Below are 27,563 nucleotides of genomic sequence, written 5' to 3' on the forward strand. Positions count from 1 at the left end.
ACAACCATTTAGAGTTTAAAATTTATACTTAAGGATTTAAGGATTTATGGTTTATAATTTAGGGGGGCTAACCGCTGGTGATGGATGAAATTGTAGTTTTTTTTTTTTATCAAAGATAAGGAGGCTCAAATCCGTGACCTCTTTGGTGAATATGAAAAAATTATGTTATTTGAGTTATAACTTGTTGGTCGGATGAAATTGTAGTCTTGCCAGAAAGAAAAAGAAATAATAAATAATAATTTTACAAGAATGATGAATATGTGAATTTTTTTTTATGTATTTTATTGGACACTCTGGTCCGTTCAATATTTGTAGGCTAAATTGTTGACCGAATGGTATTAGTTCTCTAGCATTATTGTTTGCTAAATATAAAATTAAAATCTAAAGCTAAAATCAACTCAACTTGAAAACTTAAATTTAAATGATAACGAATTTATTGTGTATCTCCAACCCCTTAATCTAGGCCATTTGATTGAAAAGTATTCTTGTACTAACATTTTTCTGAATGCTAATGTAAAATGATTAGTACTGTCAAATTCAAATCATAACAAGTAAACCCTTTCCTAATTTTCATGTGATTACTATTCCAGAATTGAGGTTTAATCAATATAAGATCTTCGAAATGGGAAACACAGAACAGCATCATAAATTTATCCAACTGAAAACCAGACCCACTAAATATGAGTTTAGTTCGTTCACATGTTGAACTTCTTTCTACCTTACATATGTACACGTTAAGCGTGGTTGCATACAAGCTCCTCAAACATGTGCTTGATACTGATAGACGTGTTGGAAGACTAAGAAAATAGACGCATATAATAATGGTATGGCACTTAAGTTATAGGGCAGATTGTTGACTAGAGCAACTAACTTATGGCGGTTGATTTATTTCATGTACTTATCATATTTATGTTGTTGATGTTAACACGTCCTGAACTTGCAACAGCATTATTTTCTTTTAGCCCTGCAGTTCTGTAAGTAGTAATTGACTGTGTAGCTTTAATTTGTTAGGCACATTATTTCTGATTTTTTCATCAGAACTACTAGTACTCCTTGTGCAAGGGATCCAAAGTCCAAACTAACCTTTCAGAAAAGTAGTTGAGAATTTCATTACATCTTCCTTCTTTAATATCATTTCCCATCAATGATGCATGCTCACATATATGATTTATCATAGGCATGCATATCAGTATGTATCAAGATATGGAAAATGAGTCAAGAATCCCAAGATACATTTTTGGTTCATATTAATAGAACAGATGACCCTTAGCAGGTACAGATATTGAGCCCAATTTGGTAAATCTTTCCCCGGTCTGCTACAGAGGTCCATCCAAGTTATAAATTTTCAGAGCATGTTTATGTTAGTCCCTAGTGCCTACTAATAATACAGTTACAGATACAGTTAATAGTTGGTGCTGATTGAAGCATGGACAAACAAACCTTCCCAATTATGTGGAATGGCTAAAGAATCTTGATAGTACTTCTACTCTAAGGTGCAGTAGGAACATGGAAGTGGGAAACAAAGCACTTAGTAGGTATAGAGCAGGAAAAGTCAACCTGGAGGACTGAGAGGAATATATCATGGTGGTGGTGGTGGATGTGTCATCACTTTCACTGCAAAGGAAAGGAGGGGAGCCACATGAGACTTTCCAGTTCCACTTGAGCAGGAATTGCAAACATGACATTCACAAATTAAAGGCTTTGTTTGGTAATTTTCTTGACAAGTCACAAAATATGTTTGGAGAAAGAGACAACTTTTCTAAGACACTCAACTGTGTGAATTGGAATTTTGGAAGAAAAGAGACGAAAATGAAGAGTTTGAAGGGTAAAAATGGACTTCATTTTACACTTGAAACCTTACACAAAATATGAGTTTACCAAACACAGCCAAAGCTAGGGAAACAGGGAAGGAGTGGTAAGTGAAATAAGAGAGTTAACCTTATATACTGGGAGTCAACCACGGTAGATCTAGCAACACTGCAGGAAGCAGAAAAATGTGAACTACAGTCTCACATAGCAATTGGACAAATCACACAAAAAAGGGTTCACATTCTTGGTGCACTTAAAATGGTGTGCTTGTCTTTTGTTGGTTGGGAAACTTGAGGGGAATTTCATAGACTGAACATAACAAAACAACAGCTGAAATCTATCCCATGCTTCCATGACATGTAATATGATGATTTAGATGACCAATATAAGTCCTATATTTGAACCTTATCATGAATACAATCCCATTGATAAAGAGATATCACAACTCAAGCCCCTTCATGGGGCACCTTTCAGGTCGGATCATACTTCGATATTTTCTTTCTTTTTCAGTGTGTAATACCAATGTATCGTTTAAATTGTTTGTAATATAACATCTTCAAAGATACCACGAGGGTGGCTACAGAAGCATGAATGAACAATTTTGACATTTTTGGATATTTCAAGCCAATTAAATCTTATTGACAAGACTCATTACTTGAAATAAAGATATATATCTAATTAATTGTATCTCCATAAATATAACAATTGAAGAATGTTAAATGCACAATTATGGCAATCACAATGATGAAATTGTAAATACCAAACTACCACATGAGGAAGCAATAAGCGCTTGACTCACTTGAAGACCAGATTATGGCAGGTTGTGTCACAGGGATAAGCACAATCAATAGCTTTGATAGTTTTTCGATCAAAAAACCAGTCTCCAACAGCAATCGCCACAGGCTGCACAATTAAAAGTGGACTAACCGATTAGGTGATTACTTTCTCAGAACAATAAATCCAAAAGGAGGAGGGGGTTGAAGCTTAGTGAAAAGCAATAAAATCACTTGTCCTAGAGTCAGCAAACTTAACTCTGTAATTAAAAGGCCAAACTGCTGTTTTTTCAATTTTTATTATACAGCCATGAAATAGTTGGCATTTGATGCATTTAGCTTGACCTCACAAAGCAAGCAAGTTTTCTTTATTAAAAATATATTAGCTTTTAAGTGAAGGGTTCTGCTAATAAGTGTTTTAAGGCACTAAGATTCTAGGCAAATTTAAAGTGATATTACAAAATGAACCATTTTATAAGCACGGAAATCCAAATCGGGCATACCATGTCGTTGATAAGCGGAGAGTCATCAGCAAACCATGTATCTTGTCTCTCAGACTGGCAATGAGCAAAACAAGAATTTATGAACAATCCAGTTGGAGAGGACCTTGAGAAGTCTTTCACATCATTTAGCATTTGATTTCTAAAGTCTGATTCAAAGAAGAAGCACAAGGAAAGGAAATTAGATCGTTGTAGATCGATACAAGTTGCGTAATTTACATAAATAGAGATCAAAATCACCTTGGAAGAACTGTATTTGAGATGAGTTACACCTTGCATGATTTGCTTTACAATCATTCCAAGAACCACTTGGATCCGCTGAATGGGGGGCTAGACTTTCTTGCACCTGATGAGGAAACAATTTCAACAGATGTGTAACCTTGTAAGACATAACTAATTACGCAAATCGTTAACAAAAAACTTCAGGAGAACAGTGAAACAGTGTATTAACTAACTAATATTACCTGCCATGCATCATAAGCTGCATTGAGAAGAAACAATGGAGTTTGAACATGCTGGATCAAGTTTTGAGGAAAGAAGCACTGCAAAGAGAGTTTTCATGTTTAAAATATGCAACTCTAGCAATTTCAATTTAGTAAAGGAATGACATCCAAACTAATAAAATTACCGAAGTTGGATCCAGTTGGTTGAGACAACTTTTTGGTAAGTTTTTTTGTACTTCCTACAACATAAAAAAAGGTCGAGAGATAACATATTTATGCAAGTTTTCTGAACCTTATATCATCATGTAAGTAGAAGCACTGAGAAAAGAATTTATCACAAGGTCAAACTCAATGACTTTTAAAATTGAGATTAGATCTAGTAAATCAACAAATATTATATCCAGATTTTTTGAAACTATTCTAGATACTACCTGTAATGTAACTACACCTCCAAACATATTCCTCAGTGTGTGCCCCCCAGACACATCAACTCTACATGACCGAACAAATAACCAATCATATCTATAATTTTTGGTGAGGGTCCGTGCTAGGAGAAATAACATAAAACAATTATATTACTTACGCATCAAGAAAAAATCCTGCATCACTCAAACATTTCACTTTGGTAGATTTTGGAAACATGCTTCCGAATTCATCACAATGTATTATAGATGCCAGACCACCTGCAGAGCATCCAGACAAAAGTGCCTGATATACAGTTTGGTCAATTAGCATCATGCACATTGACAGTTAAAACTAACAACATGAAGAGACATGGGAAACCTGGTTGGCTTTTTGCATTCCTTTGGACATTAATTCCTCGATTGCAGCTAGCCATATTTTCTGTCCTCGAAATTGAAGCTGATTAGCCTGAAAAGAAGTATAAATTAAGAAATCAATAGAACAATAAATTTGAAATTCAGGAATCCCTCAATAATCCATATATAATAAAATCTCTTTCAGTAGAAAAGACATGTATGAGATTGAAAGTAGAGTGCATAGTTTACTTTGAAATTCATAACTCAGTACATAGTTTACTTTAGAGTAATTTTCTATGGAGCTATCATTGTTCAAACATATCTATACTTATATGTACATGAAAGGGGAAGCATTGTATATGTGGTGTCATATTTTACTGACCTCATTTTGACTGTCTCCGGCGAAAGATGCTCCATCACAGTAACGTATTTTAACTCTGTTCCAGTTAAAGAAATCTGTTCACAATAGATATGATGAGAATACAGAGTTAACACACGTTGCACCCTGCATAAGTATAGTGTCTAATTTGACTGAGTAACTAGTATGCATGTGTAGGGTAAAAGAAAAAAACCAGGGTTTTCTTCAGGTTTATTGCTCAATATCCCAGTGAATGGCAGTGTCTTTTCCATGAATTTAAAGGAACCACGCCGAGTCGTCTTCCTAAAAACACAATTTCTGATGGTATTACACCATCCTCCTCCCTTCAACCAAGACAATTAGGCACAACACTTCAAATTACTTGCACATATTGAAATATTGAAACAGAGACGCTATAAGTATATATGTTTTGAATGTACCTCTAAGTGAATGAGCCAACTATTGGCTCCTGATCCGGATCCAGGATGAAAGTGATAGGCAGGCGATGTTCCATCCAAACATACTGCAAATGTAGCACAAGAAAATATAAAGCTTACTAATCAATTTTGAAGCATTTGAGACAGTAATTTCTTTTCACAACAGAGAGAGAGAGAGAGAGAGAGAGAGGAAGCAGTAGGTACCAGCTCCTTTGGCAGCAGCTCCATTGATAACAGTAATGGGAACCATGAGAGGTTGTGGCTGGGAAGGCTGCTTGCTTGAAACTGATGAGAATAAAGCATCGTTTACAAACTCAGATAGCTGAGGCTGATGCTCAGATCCATCAATGACGGAAACTAGAGACACAAAAGCAAGTGCGGCTATCACAAACACATTCATTCTCATCGTTTCTCAGAGCTCAAAAACCTCTCCTTAATCTCAATCTCTTTCTCTCTCCTCTCTCTGTCTTACTTTACTTATAGTGTGCACGCACCATTACTGTTTGATGCCATTATTGATTTATAAATTATAATTATATTTTACGGATATGGTAATATGTTATTGTTGTTTAATAATATTTATTTTTGTGAGAGTGTGATATGATAGGAGATAATGAGAATCTTAACTTGATTTCTTGCCGTTGCGTACGAAATAGAAGCAAACCAGACATGCTCTCTCTCTCTTTCCCTTTCGCCAATGCATTGCATGTCACCAAAAGATTCACCTATAATGCCCTTGTCGGTGCTTTTATTCCTTTTATATATTATAATATTATTAAATATTACTAATTTGGAAACTTTATCATTTTTCAATTTTATTAATTAAATTCGTTTGAAGCAATTCTATTTATCCATTTAAACATGGATTGTGGATATACATACGTGATGAAATATTATAACTTTGTTTGATTATATAGCTCACTGCGCTTAATGCAAGAGTATGTATCACTTTGTTGTTATTGTTTTTAAATAGAATTTAATTATGGAGTGAATTTTTAGTCAATATCAATAAATTTTTTAATTTTAAAATTATTTTATTACTTTAAAGAGTAAAGTATCCCTAATATTTGGAGTAAGTATCAAAGTTGTCCCTAACGTTTGAATTGTCATATTCAAGTCCCTAATGTTTCAAAATTGACTCAATGTTGTCCTGTTGTTAGAAATCTGTTAACGGAATTGACGGCAGAACAAAATTGAGACGATTTTAAAACGTTAGGGACTTAAATAGGACAAACACGTTGGAGACAAAAACGATACATAGAGTAATAAAATTATTTTATTACTTTAAAGAGTAAAGTATCCCTAATATTTGGAGTAAGTATCAAAGTTGTCCCTAACGTTTGAATTGTCATATTCAAGTCCCTAATGTTTCAAAATTGACTCAATGTTGTCCTGTTGTTAGAAATCTGTTAACGGAATTGACGGCAGAACAAAATTGAGACGATTTTGAAACGTTAGGGACTTAAATAGGACAAACACGTTGGAGACAAAAACGATACATAGAAATAAATTTTAATTTTATCCTTCAATAATTATTAATTTTTTATGGTGCATTGTTATTCAATTATTTTTTAATCACATCTAAGTAAATTATACTTAATCCCATTAATTTTATTCTAAATAAATTTATTTTTTTATAATTTTACTCTTAAAAATTTTTACCATCATCAAATATTTGTAGAATGACTAGTACATAAACTTGTGGGGAAAAAATGATACATATACAATAAAGTAATGTGATTCTAGTCATTTTATAAATATTTCATGATGAGTAAAAATCTTTAAGAGTAAAATTATAAAAAAAATAAATTTATTTAGAATCAAAGTAATGTGATTAAGTGTAATTTATTTAAATGTGATTAAAAATAATTGAATAACTATGTACCGTAAAAGATTGATAATAGTGAAGGATAAAATTAAAATTTATTTCTATGTATCATTTTTGTCCCCAACGTTTTTGTCCTATTTAAATTCCTAACGTTTCAAAATCGTCTCAATTTTGTCCCGCCGTCAATTCCGTTAACAGATTCCTAACGGCAGGACAACATTGAGTCAATTTTAAAACGTTAGTGACTTAAATATGTCGATTCAAATGTTAGGGACAACTTTGAGACTTACTCCAAACGTTGGAGACAAAAACAATACATTACTCTACTTTAAATTTTAAATTTGAATATTTACCCATTTTGGTCCTCAAAGAATTTTGGACTAGACACTTTAGCCCCCAACTAAAATTAATTACTCGATTGGTCCCTAACAATTAATTCCGTCAGTCACTTAGGTCTTTGGCTCCGTCAACTCTAAGGAAAGACAAAATAGTCCCTGACAACTCTAACAGGGGACAAAATGATCCTTAACAACTCTAATAGGAGACAAAATGATCTCTAACCCCTTTGTTCTAAAGTGACACTGCTCTTTCTCAGTTTTCATCATATCTTGCATAACCGTAACATTTATACTCTCATTCTTTACTTTCACAGTCTTTTTTTCCATCTTTTCCTTCCTCTTCTTCAACTCCAAGATCAGGCCATTGTGTAACTGCCACGCATGTCGCACCTACCTCAACATGTCATGGACGACACACTTCCTAAATTTTTGTGACTGATACACCCACCTCCTCCGCACCTCACCCACTAGAAGCATCCACTTCCACGTCCTCAATAACAGCATCACCTCCAACCCCGATAATGTCCACCACATCTTCAAGACCAAATTCCACAACTACCCCAAGGGTACACCTTTCTCCACTTTTCAGCAAGTAATATAGATTGTTGGACATTAAGGAATCATGAGAAGATATTCTCCTTCGACATCATATGCAAAATCTCATTTGAAATGGACCTCGAGTGCTTCATTCCTTCTTTCTTGCCGGAGTCCAAGTTGATAGACTGCTTCGACCTCGCATCCAAACTATCAGTACAACGAGCAATGTTGTCGTTGCTGCTCGTATGAAAACTGAAGCGATTACTGAACATTGGTTCGGAGAAGAAGTTGAAGGAAGCAATTGAAATGGTGGACAATGTGGTCATGGAGATGATAGGGCAGAGGAGGAGGGAGATGACGACGATGACGGATCTTAACAAATCAGACTTGATGTCTATATTCATGAGATCCACTGAAGACGACAAGTACTTGAGAAGCATAGTCATTAGTTTCCTGAGTATGAATTAGTTGAGAACAAGTTGAGGATTTTTCTTCTTGTAAACATTGAAGTTGCAGAGTGTGCATTATATAGCTTGAAGTTATAGTGTTAGATTGTTAGTGTTATGCAAAATATGATGGAAATTGAGAGATAACAGTATCGTTTCCGAACATAGGAGGTCAGAAAACAATTTTATTCCCTGTTAGAATTGTCAGAGACTATTTTGTCCTCCGTTAGAGTTGACGGAACAAAAAATCTAAGTGACTGACAAAATTAATTATTAGAGACTAATCAAATAATTAATTTTAATTAGAGTCTAAAGTGTTCGGTCCAAATTTTTTTAAAAATCAAAATAAATAAATATTCTTTAATTTTTTAAAAATAAAAATATAATTTTATAATTAAAATAGCTAATGTTAACTAGTCAAAAATTAATACATATTTTTATTTTTTAGATATTTCAAACAATTGATTTTACTTTAATAATTTTCACATTAGTTTACATTTTTCAATTGCAGCGTCAGTATCAAATCAGCGGGTAGAAGGCACGAGGGTAATGGACTAATGGTCCCTCCCTGGGGAGTTTCTATATCGCATTGTCCACTGATTGAGGATTTGAGTGCTGTTTCTTTTCAACTCAATTTCTAACACAAAATGTTATAAATACATCAAAATTAATTATTATATATTTATGTATAAATATATATTTTTTAATTTATTTTTAAAAGTAAGTAATTATCTTTTATTATAAAAGATTCTGACACTAATAAACTAACAAAACTGACTATGACTAATTTAAATAAATATTGTATCCATAAATAGTTATATTCATTTGACAATTTTAATGAAACGTTAATATATGAATAGTTCCGTTAATTTTTAATTCAACGTGACTATTGGTTAGTAATGTCATTCAAACATTTCTTTCTCTTCGAAGACTCTGGTTCTTCTGCTAATCTTTTTCTTCTCATTGAAAACTCTAAACGTCAATTTGTAAAGATGAAACTAGACAAATTTAAAAAGAAGCCATAGATAATTTTAAAGAAAAAATGCCAAGCGTCCAATGATAAGTTCACCAGCATCGAATGTGAGTTTGAGTGTAGCTGGACACTCACTTGCAAAGAGAAAAAAGGAAAAAAAAGTTATTGGCGGTGCTTTTGCTGTTGAAAAAATATATATTTTATTTCCTACATTAAAAAAAAGCTAACAAAATATTTTAAAAAAATGGTTTAAAAATGTTAGGAGTACTATAAAAATTTGTAATGTTATAATAACTTAGGTAAATACATGTATGTACTCAAATTTTAAATAAAATACTCTACATAGTCAATAATAATTTAGAAATGAAAGAAAATATTTTATTCCATACAAAATAATTAAAAAATATATTTTATTCTATACAAAATAATTTTAAAAAATGGCTTAAAAGATGTTATGAGTACTATAAAAGTTTGTAATATTCTAGTGATTTAGGTAAATACATGATAATTTTTTAATAAAATTATTTAAATTATATGGTGAGATATTACATGATTCGAATTACGTATAGGGAAGTTCGAATTACTCTGATTCAAATTATATGGTAAGCAATTCAAATTCTATACAATACTCTTCTGCCCATTCTTGATAGCTCATGAATATTTTTTAATAAATTTATTTAAATTATACCACAAAAAAATATTTTATTCTATGCAAAATAATTTAAAAAATGGCTTAAAAGATGTTAGAAGTACTATAAAAATTTGTAATGTCCTAATGACTTAGGGCATTAAAGAAATACTCCACATAGTCACTAATAATTTAGAAATTAAAGAAAAAATATTTTTATCATATATTTACCTAAATCACTAGAATATTACAAACTTTTATAGTACTCATAACATCTTTTAAGCCATTTTTTAAAATTATTTTGTATAGAATAAAATATATTTTTTAATTATTTTGTATGGAATAAAATATTTTCTTTCATTTCTAAATTATTATTGACTATGTAGAGTATTTTATTTAAAATTTGAGTACATGCATGTATTTACCTAAGTTATTATAACATTACAAATTTTTATAGTACTCCTAACATTTTTTAAGCCATTTTTTTAAATTGTTTTGCATAGGATAAAATATTTTTTGTAGTATAATTTAAAAAAATTTATTAAAAAAATTTATTAAAAAATATTCATGAACTATTAAAAATGGACGGAAAAGTATTGTATGGAATTCGAATTGATAGCTCATTAATATTTTAAAGAAGTCTCGTAATTAAATATTTTGTTAGCTTTTTTTTAACGTATGAAATAAAAATATATCTTTTTTAATTTTTAAATTATTAATTTTTTTAATAAATTTTTTAATAATTTTTTTTAATAAATTATTAATTTTTTCTCGAATTATGGTTGGTTTAATTCGATCCATCCTGGTTCGAATTACGTTGTCAGCTTTCTCTCTCTATAATTCGAACCACCTTGGTTCGAATTATATGCACTTGAAGTTCGAACCATCTTGATTCGATTTATTAACAACAGTCAACATGTAATTCGAACTGCACTGGTTCGAATTACTAACAAATGCAGTTCGAACCACGTTGGTTCGATTTATATTAATATACGTTCTGGCGCATTACTGAAACCATTTTCAGTTTGGCTTATATACGTAAATTCTAGATGACATTGGCTTATAATGGTTTTTTGCCCTATTTTAAATATTAATTATTAATTATATAATAAAAACGTACAATAATATATTATTTTAATTTTATACTCACTTATATTTAAATTAATTATATTTTTTGATATTCATAATTATTAATATAAATATAATTAAATATATATAAATAAAAAATATCAATATTTTTATTAATTATAATATAATTATTTTTTATAATTATATGATATTTATTAATATTATTTTTCAATAAATACATATAGTATATAACAATATAATAAATATAAACTAATTAGTTAGTTATTAAAATAAAAAATATTTATTTTAATATAAAAATAAAATTAAAAAAATATTATGAAAAATACTAGAATTTTATATACTAATTTAATAATAACCAGATTATAACTTATTGATTATAATTTGTTGAAACTTGATTATTTTTAAAATATTAGTGAATATATATATATATATATATATATATATATATATATATATATATTTAAAAATTTTAATTTTAGATTTTGGACTATTTTATATTTTTTATTTACGTGGAACTGATTCTGCCAGTTTAATAAGTAACTCATCGGTTAAACCAATAACTCAGTAAAATAGTAGCTTGATTAGTTCGATTATCGATTCAGTTCTGACAGCTATGAATATAATCATTCATGGGCACAATGTTTATTTAAATTATTCATAGTCAATTTTGCAGCGTCTAAATTTTTCATGGTCAGAAATGACTATTTACTCTTATTTTTAATGTATATTTTATACTTCAATATATATTTTTATATTAGTAACTAGGTGTACATGTCGCAAATTATTTTTAATATTGGGGTGAAAATGGTGTTTTTTAGGATTATGAATAATAAGGGTGTTATTCTCAAATGTGGAACATTTTTATTTAAAATGTGAAAATCGGGCCCTCCGATTTGTTTGGGAATAAAAATCAGACCATCTGATTTATAAAAAACAAAAAGTCGGACCCTCCGATTTGTAAATTTTTTTTAAAAAAAATCATAACAAACAAATAGTCCGATTTGATATTTAAAAAATTTTAAAATCAAGTTACAAAGTAATTGGTAGGTCCGATTACTGATTCCCATATCAAAATAAAACACATGCACACACCAACAGAATTGAATTGCACACATTTATCTTCCATAATAAAAATTTTTAGCCTGTACATGTAGCATGATTATTTCAGCACACTATATATTAGAGTAAAATATATTTTTTATTCTTAATATTTAAGATTTCTTTTAAAATATCACTAAATTTTGTCTTTAATTTTTAATTTTTTTAAATTATTTCTAAATATTAACTCTATATAAAATATTAAAGACAAAATAAAAATTTTTTAAAAATAATATTTAATACAAATAAAAAATATTAAAAATAAAATTAAATGAAACGAAAATAGTCCTCATTTTTTAGCCACTAACACAATACACACGTAAAAATGGTAAAAGCAAGGAAATACTGGCTGAAGATCATGTTAAGGCCTTTGCGTCTCATATTGTGTCGTGCAAAGATATGCTGCTATCAACACCAGGTATCATGGTGAACGAAGACAATCTTTCCATGGAGGATGTAGAGGACGATTCATCGGTTCTGGAGAATTGTTGGTATCATGAGGAGGAAGAAGTTCTCAAAGGCGATAAACCCTTTGATCCATGTCCTAAAATTTCAGTCTCTAAGAAAGAGTTTGATGAATGGTGCAAACCCTGTCATACGGCTCTTATTGTCAAAGTTCTTGACAAAAGAGTTGGGTTTACGGTTCTTAGAACAACGTCTCAATAGAGATTGGGTGAAAAAAATGTAAGATTAATGTTATTGATATGGATCGTGACTATTTTTTTGTTCATTTTTCAGATGAGGAAGACTACTCTCACGCGCTTTTTGGTGGACCATGGATGATTGCGGGACATTATTTAATCGTTCAGAGGTGGAGACCCTTCTTCCTTGAATCGGAAAATGAGGTTAAGAAGATTGCCACTTGGATAAGGATTCCTAATCTACCCATTGAGTTGTATAATCATAAATTCCTTTGGAGGGTTGGTTCTGTTATTGATAGCCTGCTAAAAATTGACTATGCAACCTCCATTCACTCTCGGGGTAGGTTTGCTAGAATTTGCGTGGAGATTGATCTGTCGAAAAAATTGGTGCCCAGGATATCGGTGCTTGGCAGCATGTTGAATATTGAATACGAAGGCCTTCATTTGATATGTTTTAATTGTGGCAAGTATGGACACAAATCGGAGCTGTGCAATAAGGCGCAGAATGGTGATGAATTCCAAATGGAGAATATTCTGGCCAGTGAACCAGAGGGAGAAGCAACTAATCAGTCATCACCAACGGATAATTCCAATAATCACGCCAACCAAGGAGCGCCTATATCCCAGCAAACAATTCCTAATAATCATGATCCTCCTGAATTCGGACCGTGGATGATAGTAAAACGGCATTATAGAAGGAAATAAGAGAGATTTGCACAAAAAATAAAGTTAATCATAATGGATATGATACCCAACCAAATAAGGAAGAAAATATTGTAGATGTTGATCATGATGTGGGCAGCGGGTCAAGATTCAATGTTCTCTTTGAAAACAATCCCGAAAATACTCTGCCCATTACAGAAGATATAAGGAGTAATAATATAGATAGTGAATTGATGAGCAATGGGCCAATTGAACCCAAAAATCAAAGGAGTAATATAGATAGTGATTTGATGAATGATGGGCCAAATAAATTCCAAGCCCAATTAGAGAAGAGCTTAGTACAGAACCAACCAAAAACTAATGTCTCTCCTTCCATCCAAAAAAGAACCATTAGAAGTAGGGCTGGAAAAAACCCATAGGGAGAAAAAAATCCTCTCTACACAAGGCTGGACCTATTTTGGCTTGAAAGAATTTCAAGCCTAAATTAAAGAATGTTAAGAAAATGATGGAGAAGATCCCTACCTCTTTCGTAAACACGCTGCCCACCACCCAGAACATCAAATCAAATTCAAGAAGTCCTGAACCGGAAGCCTTGGAAGCTGCCATGTTAGGCAATCTTCGAGCTATGCAAAAAAATCAGAAGAAATCATTTGAAACTACAAAGATGGCAAAGGCTATTTTTGAAGATCATGTGGTGAAGAATCAATTTCTTGTCTCTACCTCCAATCAAATCGTGAAAATGGTGGCCACAAAAATGGTTCAAGGAGGAAAGGACCCTCGAAATAAACCATCGGATGATCAATTTGGGGAGCCAAGTGACCAAAGCATTGCAAAAGATCATGTGTCTTGTGATCACGTTGAAGGTGATGTGGTAGTTTTGACCACAGTTTGAAGTGGAAGAAAATTGGTTTTCTACACTAATTGGAGATCTGAAGAGAGAGTATGATGCAAGTTTTCTTATTCTACTTAAAATTCATATAAGTGGTAATAGGGGAGAGGTTGTTAGAGAAAGGATGGGTTATGATGGTTGTTTTATTGAAGAAGCAAGAGGACAGTTAGGGGGTATATGGTGTTTATAGGATTATGATAGCTGGAAAGTAGAAGTTATCCATCACAATACTCAATTTGTACATATGAAGCTTACTGGAAGTCACTCTGTACCTTGGATTCTTACTACAGTTTACAGAAGTCCTCAAAGGATTACTCGGCATGCTTTTTGGGACTCCATTCGGTCCCTGAGGGATGACATTAATCTGCCATGGTGTCTTATTAGGGATTTCAATGCCATTCTTCATAGTCATGAAAGGAAGGGAGGATCCCCTAACCAAAGGCATGGAGCTTGTAATGAGTTCCAATCTGTTGTGTCCGACTGTAGTTTGTTAGATTTGGGGTTCACCGGCTGGCCTTATACCTGGAAGAGGGGTAACTTAGTGGAAAGAATAGACAGAGCTTTATGCAACTTGGATTGGCAATTGATGTTTCCTGAAGCCAAGATCAGACATCTTCCGATGATGAAATCGGATCACTCCTTTCTCTGTCTCCAACTTTACACGGCTTCGGCTCCCAACAGAAGGAGAAGACCGTTCAGGTTTATGGCAGCTTGGTTAACGCATTCTGACTTTGACAATATGCTTAATAATAATTGGAACTTTAGAGATTCTTGGAATAATTGTGTGGAAGATTTCAAAACCGTCCTGAATGATTGGAACCGAAACATCTTTGAAAACATTCAGTTCAGAAAAAATAGGATCTTCCGAAGGCTTCAGGGGATTGTGACGAGCTTAAGCCAGAACAGTAATTGTTTCTTAGAAAATTTGTAATTTGACCTATGGAAAGACTATGAGGAGATTCTAACTCAGAAATAAATTCTTTGGTTCCAGAAATCTAGGAGCAATTGGATTAATTTTGGGGATCGAAACACCAAGTACTTCCACGGTACCACCATGGCTAGAAGAAGAAGAAACAATATTGAGTCTCTCGAAGATGATAATGGGAGTTAGGTCACTGATAGAAGCAGTTTAGAGGTTATGGCGACTTCTTTTTATGCTAAATTGTTTTTAGATGATCTACCTGATATCCTTTTTGTCCTTAATCGAGCTTTTTCCCCCCTTTAAGTGTTGAGAATCTGACTGTTGTTAGTGGTAATGTTACTTCCACTGAGATTAAAGAGTCTATCTTTAGCATGGGTAGTTTAAAGGCTCATGGAAAAGATGGTATACAAGTTGTGTTCTATCAAAATAAGTGGAAAAAAGTTGGTAATGACCTATGCAAATTAGTGAAAGATATTCTTGAGAATCCACAGAATGTCAAAGAAATCAATGAAATTCTTATTACCTTTATTTCAAAAGTGGAGCCAGTTACACGTCTAAAGCAAATGCGTCCTATTAGCCTGTGCAATGTATCTTACAATGTTATTGCTAAGATCCTTGCGCACAGGCTTCGGAAAGTCATGGAGAAACTTGTCAAACTGATTCAGAGCAGTTTTGTTTTGGGGAGACATACTTCAAACAATATCATTATTACTCAAAAGGTTATTCACTCTATGAGAAGCAAGAAAGGGAAAAAGGGTTGGATGGCCATTAAGATTGATTTGGAAAAAGCCTATGATAGGCTCAAATGGTCTTTTGTTAAAGATATCCTAGCAGATATTGGTTTTTCCTCTACTTTCATTAATTTGATTTGCACTTGTATCTCTACGGTAAGGATGAGGGTTCTATAGAATGGGAATGTTCTTGATGAGTTCACTCCCTCAAGAAAAATTTGTCAAGGAGATCTGTTATCCCCTTATATCTTTGTTCTCTGTATGGAGCGCTTGTCCCAACTCATTAGTGCTACTGTTGAACATGGGCATTAGAAGCCGATTAAGCTCAGCAGAAAGGGGCCCGACTTGTCTCACCTATGTTTTGCTGATGATCTGATTTTGTTTGCTGAGGTTGATATGGATTAAGCGGGAGTTTGTAACAGAGTTCTTGAAGCATTCTATAATAGCTCTGGGCAAAAAGTGAGCAACGAGAAGACTTGGGTCTTTTTCTCAAATGATGTGGGAAATAAGTCAAAAGTGAGATTAGTGAAGCCTTGAATTTCTCCAAGACTGATGATCTCGGTAAATACCTTGGGGTGCCTCTCATTCACTCTAAAGTAACCAAGGAGACTTTCAACAACATCATCAACAAGCTAAATATGAGATTGAATAGTTGGAAAGCATCTTCCCTCTCTTTGGCCGGAAGAACCACTTTGGTGAGATCTGTCCTTTCTTCTATTCCTAGTTATACTATGCAAACTACAATTTTACCTTCATCTACTTGTAATTTGATTGATCTAAATGCAGAAATTTTTTTTAGGGAGACACTGAACAATAAAAAAAGATTCATCTGTTAAGTTGGAAGAAAATTAGTGAACTTAAAGGTTCAGTGAGTCTTGGTATTCAGCACGCAAAAAACCTTAATCATGCCTTTATGATGAAAGTTGGATGGGGCTGGTGGAAAAAAAAAGACAATCTTTGGGCTAGAGTGCTGCGCTCAAAATATAAGTTTGGGAATGATATCCTCCTCAATGTCAACAGAAAGAGCAGTGCATCAAACCTTTGGAAGGGGATTTGTTCTGCTTGGAGTGATGTCAAACGGAACACAACATGACGTATAGGCAATGGATCAGAAATAAATTTTTGGGATTACAACTGGGTTCCAAAATTAGGCCGGCTCGACCAATATGCAACGCAGGTAATAAATACTAATGTGTCAAACGTGTCTCTAAATGAATTCCTTTTTGTTTCAGGTGGATGGGATGAAGAAAAATTGAAGGAATGGCTGCCAGAGGAAGCTGTTGGTCGTATCTTTGCTATTACGCCTCCCTCGCCATGGAAAGGAAGCGACTGTATAGCTTGGGAGCCCTCCTCAGATGGCACCTTCAGTTTGAAGACAGCCTACAACTCTTTCAAGGAGGATCCATCGCTGCCAGACCAAGTATTCAAGTTGGCTTGGAATTGGAGAGGGTCGAAAAGGATTTGTGCCTTTCTTTGACTAGTTGTCAATAATGCTATTCTCACCAACGCAGAAAGAAGAAGGAGACATTTAACTACAAACTCAAGTTGCCCAAGATGCCATTGGAATGAAGAGACCATTATATACGTTCTTCCTGACTGTCCTTATGCTAATTTGGTTTGGAAATCTTTATTTTCTAATGATGATGATAGAGACTTCTTCAGGTTAGATCATCGTGATTGGCTTATAAGTAACTTGAAGAAGAAATAGACTTGGCAATGCTTATTTAGAGTTGCTATTTCCTCAATTTGGTTTTATAGGAACAAACTAGTGTTTGAGGGAGTAATAACCCACCCAACCAAAGCTATGATGGCCATTAAAGCCTGTGCGGCTGAGACTCTCAATGCTACAAGAAGAGAGATTGTGCCAAGAAGACCGAATTTCATTGCTAATGGCTTGATTAAATGGTATCCTCCTCCTAAAAATGTCACTAAAATTAATGTAGATGGTTCCTTCTTCTCCTGGAACAACATTGCAGCCTGTGGTGGAATTTTCAGGGATTATTTGGACAGATTTATCAAAGGTTTCTCTTTCAATTCGGGAAGTTGTTCGATCACTCATGCTGAGTTGTGGGGCATCATTAAAGGGATACAAATTGCAATCATCAATGACCTCCATGATGTTATTATTGAAACTGATTCTCAGGTGGCTTTCAATTTCGTTAAAGATGGTGTTCATTCTTTACACCCTTGTGCACCTCTAATAAAAGACATAAGAATTCTTGCCAATCGCATCCAGCACATCAACTGGTCTCACACACTTCGTGAAGCAAACTCTCTGGATGATCTCCTAGCAAAAAAAGGACAAGAGCTCCCCTTTAACTTGCATATCTATGATGTCCCGCCCTTAGATATTTGTTATGCTTTGAGTTTGGATTGTTTTAGAACTTTTAGACTTAGAGGATCCTAGTTGTTTTGTTCTTTTGCCTTTTTTTTTTTTTGGGTCTTTAACCCCATTTTTCATAAAAAAAAAAAACACAATACACACGTTATCTTCCTATCTTATTCTTATGTGCTTGCTCACCACCATTAGTAAGTAATTTATTATACTTGTTATGATTAATATAATTTCTAAGATTATCTTTGCTAATTAAATGGTCTTTGTTAAGTAACCCACTAATTTAAAAATCATCTCTATGATTTTTTATAATCTCTTTAGGTTCGAGATTAGTAAAAATTTGAAAGCCAATAATAGATAAAATGAAAAAAAAGTTCAGTTTATGAAAATTAAGATGCTCGATAAAATTGGTAAATTGGTGCTTATTAAATCAGTGTTGAATAATTTGTTGATATATTACTTGAATTTGTATAAAATGTTAAAGACTGTTGTAGAGAAATTGATTTCCTTACAAAGAAGATTTCTGTGAAGCAAAGAGGACGGTAGAAATGGTATGGCATTGGCTAGATGAGAAGTGGTGCAAGCTCCAAAAAAATAGGTGGTTTGGGGGTTGGGAATGCGGTGATTCATAACACAATACTCTTGTTTAAGTGGTGGTAGTATTTTTCGAAGGAGGAATGTCCGTTATGGAAGAAAATGGTATGCTTTTGTAATAATCTGAACACAAATGAGATGCTATCCAATCAGATACTACCGACTAGAGGCAGTCTGTAGAAGGATATCTGTCACCTACAAATTAAAGAGCAACAAATTAAAGATAAGATTATTTTTGGCTTATTTATGGAGGTAGGTGATGAAAAAAGAATCGATTCTGGAAGGATATGTGACTACAATGTGGATCATTAAAAACTCAATTTTTGAGACTCTTCTCAGTTTCAAACAAAAAAAGATCTATTATAGGGGGAGTGTGGGTTTTAGGATGGGTTAGAGTGGATTTAGAACTTCTAATGAAGGAGAGAGTTATATCAATGGGAATTAGAACCAGTGAATCAACTGCATGTTATGTTAGGGCCTGTTAAACTAGCATATGGTAGAGAGGATAAAATTGTGTAAAAATTTGATAAAGAATGTGTGTATTCTACTAACTCTTTTATGTATGTGTTGCAGACAGAGACGCTCTCGGAAGATGTAACAAGTTATAACTTTACTAAAACTGTTTGGAAGGGTCTAGTTCCACCAAGAGTGGAGTTGTTTGTTTGTCTAAAACGAGCACAACCATTATGTGCTTATTGGATGCGCCACATTTATATAGACCATTAGATTTGATTAGATGAAAATCAAAGGCTAATATGAAAGAAGAGCATTGATGGACTCTAATAAATACAGAATATCCTAGTACATAAATAAATATTTTAAATGACAATACTTTAATACACAATACTTTAAATGGTAACAGAATCTTTTATTCTTAATTAAATAATTAAATTTAAAACATATAAATACAAAAATATGAATATTATTTATTCAATAAGATTAATTATTATGTAAAAAAATTTTATGATATTAAAAAATTTTATTAAAATAAAATTTTAAACTGTAACATAAAAATATAAAATAATTAAAATTTTATTTTATATTACTTGACAAATAATTAGATTATTATATTCAAAATTTATTAATTAACTAATTTTGTTAAAGATATTATTATATAAAATAATTTTTCATCAAAATATTTTGAAAATATAATTTATTTAAAATATTATATATAATACATAAAAATATTAATATTTTTTATTTTTTTAATTTTTTTAGAAAAACGGAATAAAAATAATATAATTCTAAATATATGCCTATCACATTATATATTTACTTATATTAGTAAGACCTAAACTAATCAAACTTACATAATTAAAAATATAAAACATATAAATATAAAAAATAAATATTTTTTATTTATTAAAATTATCATTTAAAGTTTCATATATATAATGTTTAAAATTATATATTTATAATAAGATCATTTTTTATTTTTATTATTTTTATTATTTTCAAGTATTTTTTTATTGTTTTAGTTAAATTTTTTATTCTCTAACTCGACCAAATTTATATATATAGGTGAATTCTACCCAACCCCCTCTAAAACAACATGTAAATTAGTCTCTATGACGTGACATATTTTAATTAGATGTTTAATTTTAATTTGAGTTAATTTAACTTAATGAGAGTTAATATCTTAACTAAAGTAGGACCATTTTATAATTAAATATTTTTTTTAAAATGATTAATTATTTAATTTTTGTAAATATTAAAAAGTGCATTTATATTCTTTTACCAAATCATTATTACCTAAATTCGTTCCATCCTTCTATTAAAAAACACCTTCTCTGTTGACTGAAGTATATTTTCTCTCTTCCACTGTTCCTTCATCAGTCATCACTCAAAGCGCGTTGAAGGCACACTGTAACTCGAAGCAGGACGGAGAGTAAAGATGCAAGTATCATTTGAATATCTGATGCAACAGATCTTGTGTACAATCCAATGATCCATAGCCATTCCAAAGAACGGCTTTGATCTAATTTATATAGTCCAATTTAAATTCTAATAGACGGATGGATCAAATGCATATCTAATTCAAGTATCACTTTAATATATGCAATAATTATCACAATCCTAAATCATAGATTAATGCATCCTGATAATCAAGAATTTATATGTGACACGAAATTATGTGAACTAAAGAGCAAGACAACTACAAAATAGCAGCACGACCAAATACACTCTTTTCAACTAATCGCAGATCCACTACAAATTGAAATCAACACAGAAGAGCAATCAGAGAGAGAAACAACGAGGTTGCAGACAGCAAAGATTCAGTTTTTAGTATTTTATCAAATTATATATTTATTCTTTTAAATGATTTTTTAATTACAAAATAGCTTAATCATAATTGACATAACAACCAATTAAAAAGTGACATGTCATAAAGGATAATTTACATGTTAAAATATAAAGAATAGAGTAGAATTTAATATGTGTGTGTGTGTAAAATTAGTGTACAAATATTATAATATTTCCAAAATACTTTTATTTTTTTTTTGTATTTATATGTTTTATATTTTTAATTATGTAAGCTTGATTAGTTTAGATCTTACTAATATAAGTAAATATGTAATATGATAGGCATGTTTTTAGAATTATATTATTTATTTCTTTTTAAAAAAAATTAAAAAAAAAATACAAAGGTTAATATTTTCATGTATTATATATAATTTTTAGGTTTAATTACTTTGCTGGTCCTATAATTTCACAAAATTTTCAATTAGGTCCCTATACTTTTTTTTTTTCTTTTAATTAGGTCCCTATATCTCATCACACCCTCACACTACGTCCCGTTCCATCTCATCGCGTCAACCATCCACCGTTCAGACCACTCCGCCTCCATAGTGCACCGTCGCCGCCAGAGGGAGCTGTGACGTGAGGACGTGAGGTGTGCGTCCGTTTGCGCGTGACGCCGTTGCCGCTATCTCACGATCCCCGTGCCGTTGTCACTGCTGCCTCGCAATCTTAGAGGACGTCGCCATTGTTGCCTCGCGCTCACCCCACGTTCCGGCCGGCCACCGCCACAACTCCGACCACAAAGGCACCTCCTTTCGCGACGCGCAGCGGCATCCACCCTCCATCATTTGCGTCATGCAGCTTCACGGACCACCAGTTTTGCATACATCGCGGCACAGAGGCACCTCCTTCCGGGACGGGGCCATCCACCCTCCATCAATCACGTCGCACAGCCTCATGGACCACTGCTGCTCCCTCCATCTCGCGCGCATGCAAGCCGGACGCCATGCAGACCCTCCCTCCTCCGTCGTCCTCTTTTTCTTGTGATTTTGAATTTTTTCGTTGTGATTTGGATATTTCTTTTGAATTAAGTAGTTCTTTCTATACGAATAACTTTCACTTTTTTCAATGCTATCTTTGTTTTGGTGACTTTTTATTGTACATAGATATTTTTTAGTATAAATTTTTGCGGATGTTTTTTTTAAGTTTGATGGATGTTTCTTTTTAGTGCAGCCAGACACTTTCTTGATTTGTTGTATGTGTCGGATACATTTCAGACACGACATATGTCGACACTCGTCCGACACTTGTATCTTTTGTGTCTAACCGTGTCTTAATAAAAAATAAAAAATTCTTCTCCAGACACGCTTGGACACACCTAAATATCATTACGTATCAGTCTTATTCTTAACATGTATTATTAAAATAAATTTAAAAATAGTATATATTATTAATTATTAAAATAAAATGTATTTTAAATACTTTATATAACTAAAAAAATATTAAAAATAATTTAAAAGTTAATTTATATATTAATACCAATAAAATACTAAAATATCACTACAATTTATCTAAAAAATATTTTATATTTTATATATATAATGTGTCTCTGTATTTTATAAGAATTTTAAATTTATATGCTCTACATATCCCATATTGTGTCGTATTTCATACCTGGGTCAATGTCTATACATCATAGATTGCAGCTCTGCGTGACAGGAGAGTCAGGAGAAGTGAAAATAGGGTAATAGAAAAAGTGAAAAGTATAATTGGGGATAAAGATGAGTAATTAGGTTTTTTTCCATTATTCACACACCTCCGTTATCTACCTATCAAAATTGTTTGAAAAAGATGGCCCCAGTTGATATGGGCTTGGCCTTCGTATGTTATTTCACAAACTTCCTTACCATACCATATTTTCTCCCATGGTCGTCGGATACTCGGATTATAAAAATTGCTTAAACACAATCAACTTTTAGACTCTTGATTTCATACTTTTATATCCTCTAAAATACACACATTTATATCTTAAAATGCGACTTGATAGATAGGAAATACCCAACAAGGCACTAGTAAACTATAATAGATTTGTCTTTTGACTAGAAAAAAGTTTGTTTATTTGTCATTTGCACCCAAGTCTTCACCACCTCATCTCTAGATTAAGCCTCCGTTTCAATGTGCCTCTAAAATTCCAAAGTAAAGAGCTAACCTTATTCAATTGACAAATTTATAAATCATTATGGGTTTACCATTTTCCCATTATAATCTCTCTTTTTTTTTTTCACCTAAACCACACATGCCAACATGCATTGGAGTAATAATTAAAATACCACTAAAAGGCACCTCCTAAGTCCTAATTAGTGGGTGGAATTTTAATCATAATGCTGGAAATCAAGCAAATGTCAAAGATAATGACCACATAACCACTTTAAAAGTTTGCAATGAACCAACTTGCACATTCACATTAGTAATACACATTTATAAATTGCTTCTGTGAGCCACTAACATGTTCCTATGTCACAGGTGCTACACTCAGAACACTCTAGTACACATTATTGTTTCCTTTCTTTTTTTTTTTCTTTTTTTTCTTTTCCCGCTGGATTTGGATCTTCTCATGCTATTGTCTTTTCATGTTGTTAGTATGTTTCAATCCTTGACATTGGTTAAAACATAGAGAAGGATAATTTCTCAAGAAAAAGACAATACTATCTCCTCTATAAGAATTTGGCTCTGATCTACTAATACAAAACAAGAGTGTTGTCTCTCTGGTCTTAATGGCATCCGATTCAGTAGTGACAATGATAATTCAAACACACAAACATGATTCATAAGATTGGGAAGAAAATAATTTGTACTGACTACTGTAAGTCGGAAAAATGTGCCGGAATTCCTCACAAGAATCAACCGTCTAAAGGAAGCTCACCGCAGTTAACAATTCTGCAAGGCTTCCGAGGGATATCCATTCTGCTTGTCTCTTGGGATTCAAGTGTCTTCACAACATCCATTCCATCAATGACGTGTCCAAAAACCACGTGACGATTGTCTAGCCAAGGAGTCTGCATCAATCATGAAATTACTGAATATATCAACTTGAACTGGAAAATAATTATATATGAAGAAATATGTTCCAGATTGATATTATTAGAACCTAAACAGATTCGAAAGTTTAGAAAAGCTTTTGTTATGAAAGCTTATACTGCGAAACAAGGGAAGACCGGCATGTATCTGTTTCATTCACTATCAAACTATAGATACTGATGTTATGCTTATCACTATTTTGGTTCTTTTACTTTCATTGAAGTTAACAGATTAGTAATTTGCTAAAATAAGGAGGACAGTGTATGTCTCTCACCTTTACCGTGCAGATAAAAAATTGACTACTATTGGTGTTAGGACCAGCATTTGCCATGCTCAAAACCCCAGGACCAACATGCTTCACTGCAAAATATGTTGAAAGGAGAATCTCCATAAGGTTAACTAAAATTGGAAAAAGGTTAAATCTAAACTTGAAGTACCAATCACTATAAAAAAACTGAAACTAAGTGCAACAAAGACATACAGGCAAAACTCTCATCTTTAAAACTGGGACCATAGATGCTAATTCCACCAGTTCCCTGAAGCCAATAAAAAGCACATTGAGACATTGTTGCATCTCAGTGATGCTATCCATGGCAATGTAAAAGTAAATGCATTCATCATCATAAATATATGCAGGCATAGAAACAAATATAACAGCGCTCACATCTCCTTCAGTAAAGTCCCCTCCTTGAATCATGAATTCTTTGATTATACGATGGAAGGAGCATCCTTTGTAGCCATATCCTTTCTCTCCTGCAAAAAGATTATTATTCAAGTAGATTTATCTATCGATTAAACTACAACAAAAATGGTGCTGCAGAAAAACTTGATTGCTTGCCTGTGCACAAAGCACGAAAGTTCTCAACTGTTTTAGGAGCGATCTCTCCAAATAGGCCCAAAACAATCCTGCCGACAGGTTCACCCCCAACTTCTACATCAAAGTAGCACTTGTTTGTCACTTTGGCTTGCAGCTCTACAACCTACAAGTAACAGAATTGGGTGAGATAATAAGCAAAATGGAAACATGCTATTGGGGATTGACAGCATATAAATATGATTCTAACAAGGAAACGAAACAATCAACAACAGAAACAATAAATGATTCTACAATTAAGAATTGGTCTAAATTTCAGGAATAAGTTGTTCCTAGGATTAACTAATTTATTACCAAGTATATAGTTCACCTTTCTCCTACTGCCCAGTTAGGCAAAAAATAAGCAGAAATAAAAAGTTTGAGATCCCCCCATTAGGTGTTATCTTTCAAACCACAAGTTTTAAATGAGGTACTCACATTGTTTTCTGTAGCATTGACACAGACCATGGTCCTATATCTGATCGATTTTGGATCGGATTGTTGCAAAACAGAAAACCTTAGGGCATAATGTGATCTTGATGCCAATGCTTTGCTATGACCAAGCTGTAATCCGCTACTGCTACCTACCATACTAGGCCTAAGAACCTTAGCCACATCTTGGCTATAATTACCCTGGAAAGCAAACAAACAAAGAAATAAACTTTTACCATTATTTAATGTAAACAAAGTCACAAACGGTTGCCATGCTTCATGCTTGGAACCCGAACATCTCATATGATCATAAAGGCATATACTTAATCACTCACTACCATTTTGTGCACTCAATTCTTTTAAGGGGAAAAATAATCCCTTTCAGACATCATATTGAATAGAAGCTATGTGGGTGGTTCCAAAGGCAATAAAAATTTGATTTTTAGTAGTGTACCTGATATCATAGCACCTGTCCCTCAAGTTAAGCCACGATTTTTAACAAAACTTGCAGTTCAGAAGTGAAAGAACATTTTAGAGTTGAAAAACTGGGGAAGTTTGCAGAGATTAAAAAAAGGAGCGAAAGTAAGTAAGAAAGTAAACCTGGATATGGCGAAACCATGGAAGACGGTTGTGGGTATGGGTCAACTGCATTGAAAATAAAGAAGCCATAGCTTAACACAGTCGATGGAGCAGAAAAAAAAGAAAGAGCTTTCTGTGGGGGAAATGGCGAAGGTGTTAGCCTTTCACAACGTTCATCGAATCGTAACATATATGGATTAAGGGTATGGGAATTCTCAAAAGTAATTTTTTTGAATTTTTGACTTATGAAATGTGGTAGTATTAATGTTTGGTGTAATCTTTTAAATTAAATTGTAGTTTTCTAAAAAATTATTTAGTAATTTATAAAAAAATTAAAAAAAATAATTTTTTCATAATACTATTATTTTTTATCACATTTTTATAAAATAAATACTTTTAAAATAAAAAATTTAAATACAAAATAACTTATTTAAAAGTTATTTTTAATATAGTCATTTATTATTTAAGTTATTTTTTCAAAAGTAACTTAATTAAGTTGTTTTTTCAAACTGGACCTAAGCCCATTAAATTAAAACTTATTACACGACAAGGAATTTGATTAAGTCTTCGGTAAGAAAATATATTTTTTAAATTTTTTAAAAATTGTTAAATATTTTTTATTTAATTTTAATTATAAATTAATTTTTTATATATTATTTAATTATAAAATTTATTAGCTATTTGGCCAAAAAAAAACTTTTAAGATTTAACAATTATATAAAATAAGAGTATAAAATTTTTTTGATGATAATGATAATGATGGTGATATTGATGTGAAGATGAGTGTTTATTCATTGTAGATGAAAATTTACGATGATGTTTGACAGATCTAGTTAGTAGCCATATTTTTTTTATCATAATTTTAAAGTTTTTAGTTGAAATAATTAGTTTTGTTCATATCCTGTCCCAATGATAAGGTCCAGGTCCAAACGAAAGGCCCAATCCAAAGGATTGAGCCTCGCCCTACACCGACCTTCGCCCCACGAAGTCGGTCCCAACCACGACTTGCTCTAAAGAAGTCGGGACGAAGATTAGCTGGCAGATAAACACCCATTTAAATGAGTAACTGCCCCTAAAATCTCTCTACCCACTTCCTGGAGCCATATTTCAACCTCCCTAAGATAAAGGGACGGTTACTCCCCATAAATAACGGAACTACACCAACGGTGGTTATGGGTTCACCACTATAAATACACTGACACTTCTTAGGTATCTCAAAAGCACAATACTCTTTAGACCTGTTTTGCTCCCTTTGCTGACTTTGGCATCGGAGTGTCTTTGCAGGTACCACCCCCCATTCTTTCATACCGAAGTCGGACGGGGGCCTTGGATCTTCAATCCGCTTGGATACTTCCTCATTCCGACGATTGGGCCAGCCAAACTAATCCAACCCAATAATCTCCGGTTACCCACCGTAACATTGGCGCCGTTGCCGGGGACCCGAGAGATCAACTAGTAATGGCGGATGTATCCCCTGAGGATGATCATGTGGCGTCGGATTCCGAACAAGAGAATCTGGATACCGGAAACAACGACGCAGACCTGACCCTCCACCAGGAGACCAACGACCAACACAGGGAAGGAACCTCC

General features: G+C 32.8%; 2 protein-coding genes and 1 long non-coding RNA gene across 8 annotated transcripts; 1 reads left to right on the top strand and 2 right to left on the bottom strand.

The window, feature by feature from the left end:
* Nucleotides 1–1,084: 1,084 nt before the first annotated feature.
* Nucleotides 1,085–5,792, bottom strand: LOC112757739 (pectin acetylesterase 3). 3 transcript variants are annotated; one of them, XM_025806295.3, is made up of 14 exons: nt 5,283–5,777; nt 5,082–5,164; nt 4,856–4,985; nt 4,666–4,739; nt 4,309–4,395; nt 4,109–4,233; nt 3,957–4,017; nt 3,711–3,764; nt 3,547–3,624; nt 3,323–3,428; nt 3,086–3,231; nt 2,609–2,712; nt 1,939–1,977; nt 1,085–1,614 (listed from the first exon to the last, which is right to left on the bottom strand). In XM_025806295.3, exons 1-14 carry the CDS (start codon nt 5,482–5,484, stop codon nt 1,449–1,451), a joined length of 1,455 nt encoding a protein of 484 aa, XP_025662080.1. In that variant the 5' UTR covers nt 5,485–5,777; the 3' UTR covers nt 1,085–1,448. The 3 variants fall into 3 exon arrangements, with proteins under 3 accessions (XP_025662080.1, XP_025662081.1, XP_025662082.1); XM_025806296.3 differs by lacking the exon at nt 1,939–1,977; XM_025806297.2 differs by lacking the exons at nt 1,085–1,614; nt 1,939–1,977 and having other exon boundaries at nt 2,337–2,712; nt 5,283–5,792.
* An 8,034-nt stretch (nt 5,793–13,826) lies between these two features.
* On the top strand, nt 13,827–18,448 carry LOC112757775 (uncharacterized). Its single transcript, XR_011873922.1, has 3 exons — nt 13,827–15,113; nt 15,200–17,523; nt 17,620–18,448. It is a non-coding gene; the product is annotated as an uncharacterized lncRNA (long non-coding RNA).
* Nucleotides 18,449–23,431: 4,983 nt separating this feature from the next.
* Nucleotides 23,432–26,227, bottom strand: LOC112758536 (peptidyl-prolyl cis-trans isomerase CYP20-3, chloroplastic). 4 transcript variants are annotated; one of them, XM_025807239.3, is made up of 8 exons: nt 25,995–26,227; nt 25,849–25,898; nt 25,401–25,595; nt 24,948–25,089; nt 24,774–24,862; nt 24,591–24,645; nt 24,384–24,469; nt 23,432–24,087 (listed from the first exon to the last, which is right to left on the bottom strand). In XM_025807239.3, the coding sequence occupies exons 3-8, from the start codon at nt 25,551–25,553 to the stop codon at nt 23,932–23,934; spliced, it is 681 nt and encodes a 226-aa protein (XP_025663024.1). In that variant the 5' UTR covers nt 25,554–25,595; nt 25,849–25,898; nt 25,995–26,227; the 3' UTR covers nt 23,432–23,931. The 4 variants fall into 4 exon arrangements, with proteins under 4 accessions (XP_025663024.1, XP_025663025.1, XP_025663022.1 ...); XM_025807240.3 differs by having other exon boundaries at nt 25,849–25,863; nt 25,995–26,128; XM_025807237.3 differs by lacking the exon at nt 25,849–25,898 and having other exon boundaries at nt 25,995–26,190.
* Between the last annotated feature and the right edge of the window lie 1,336 nt (nt 26,228–27,563).

Source organism: Arachis hypogaea, chromosome 16, assembly GCF_003086295.3.
Source record: "Arachis hypogaea cultivar Tifrunner chromosome 16, arahy.Tifrunner.gnm2.J5K5, whole genome shotgun sequence".
Taxonomy (NCBI): domain Eukaryota; kingdom Viridiplantae; phylum Streptophyta; class Magnoliopsida; order Fabales; family Fabaceae; genus Arachis; species Arachis hypogaea.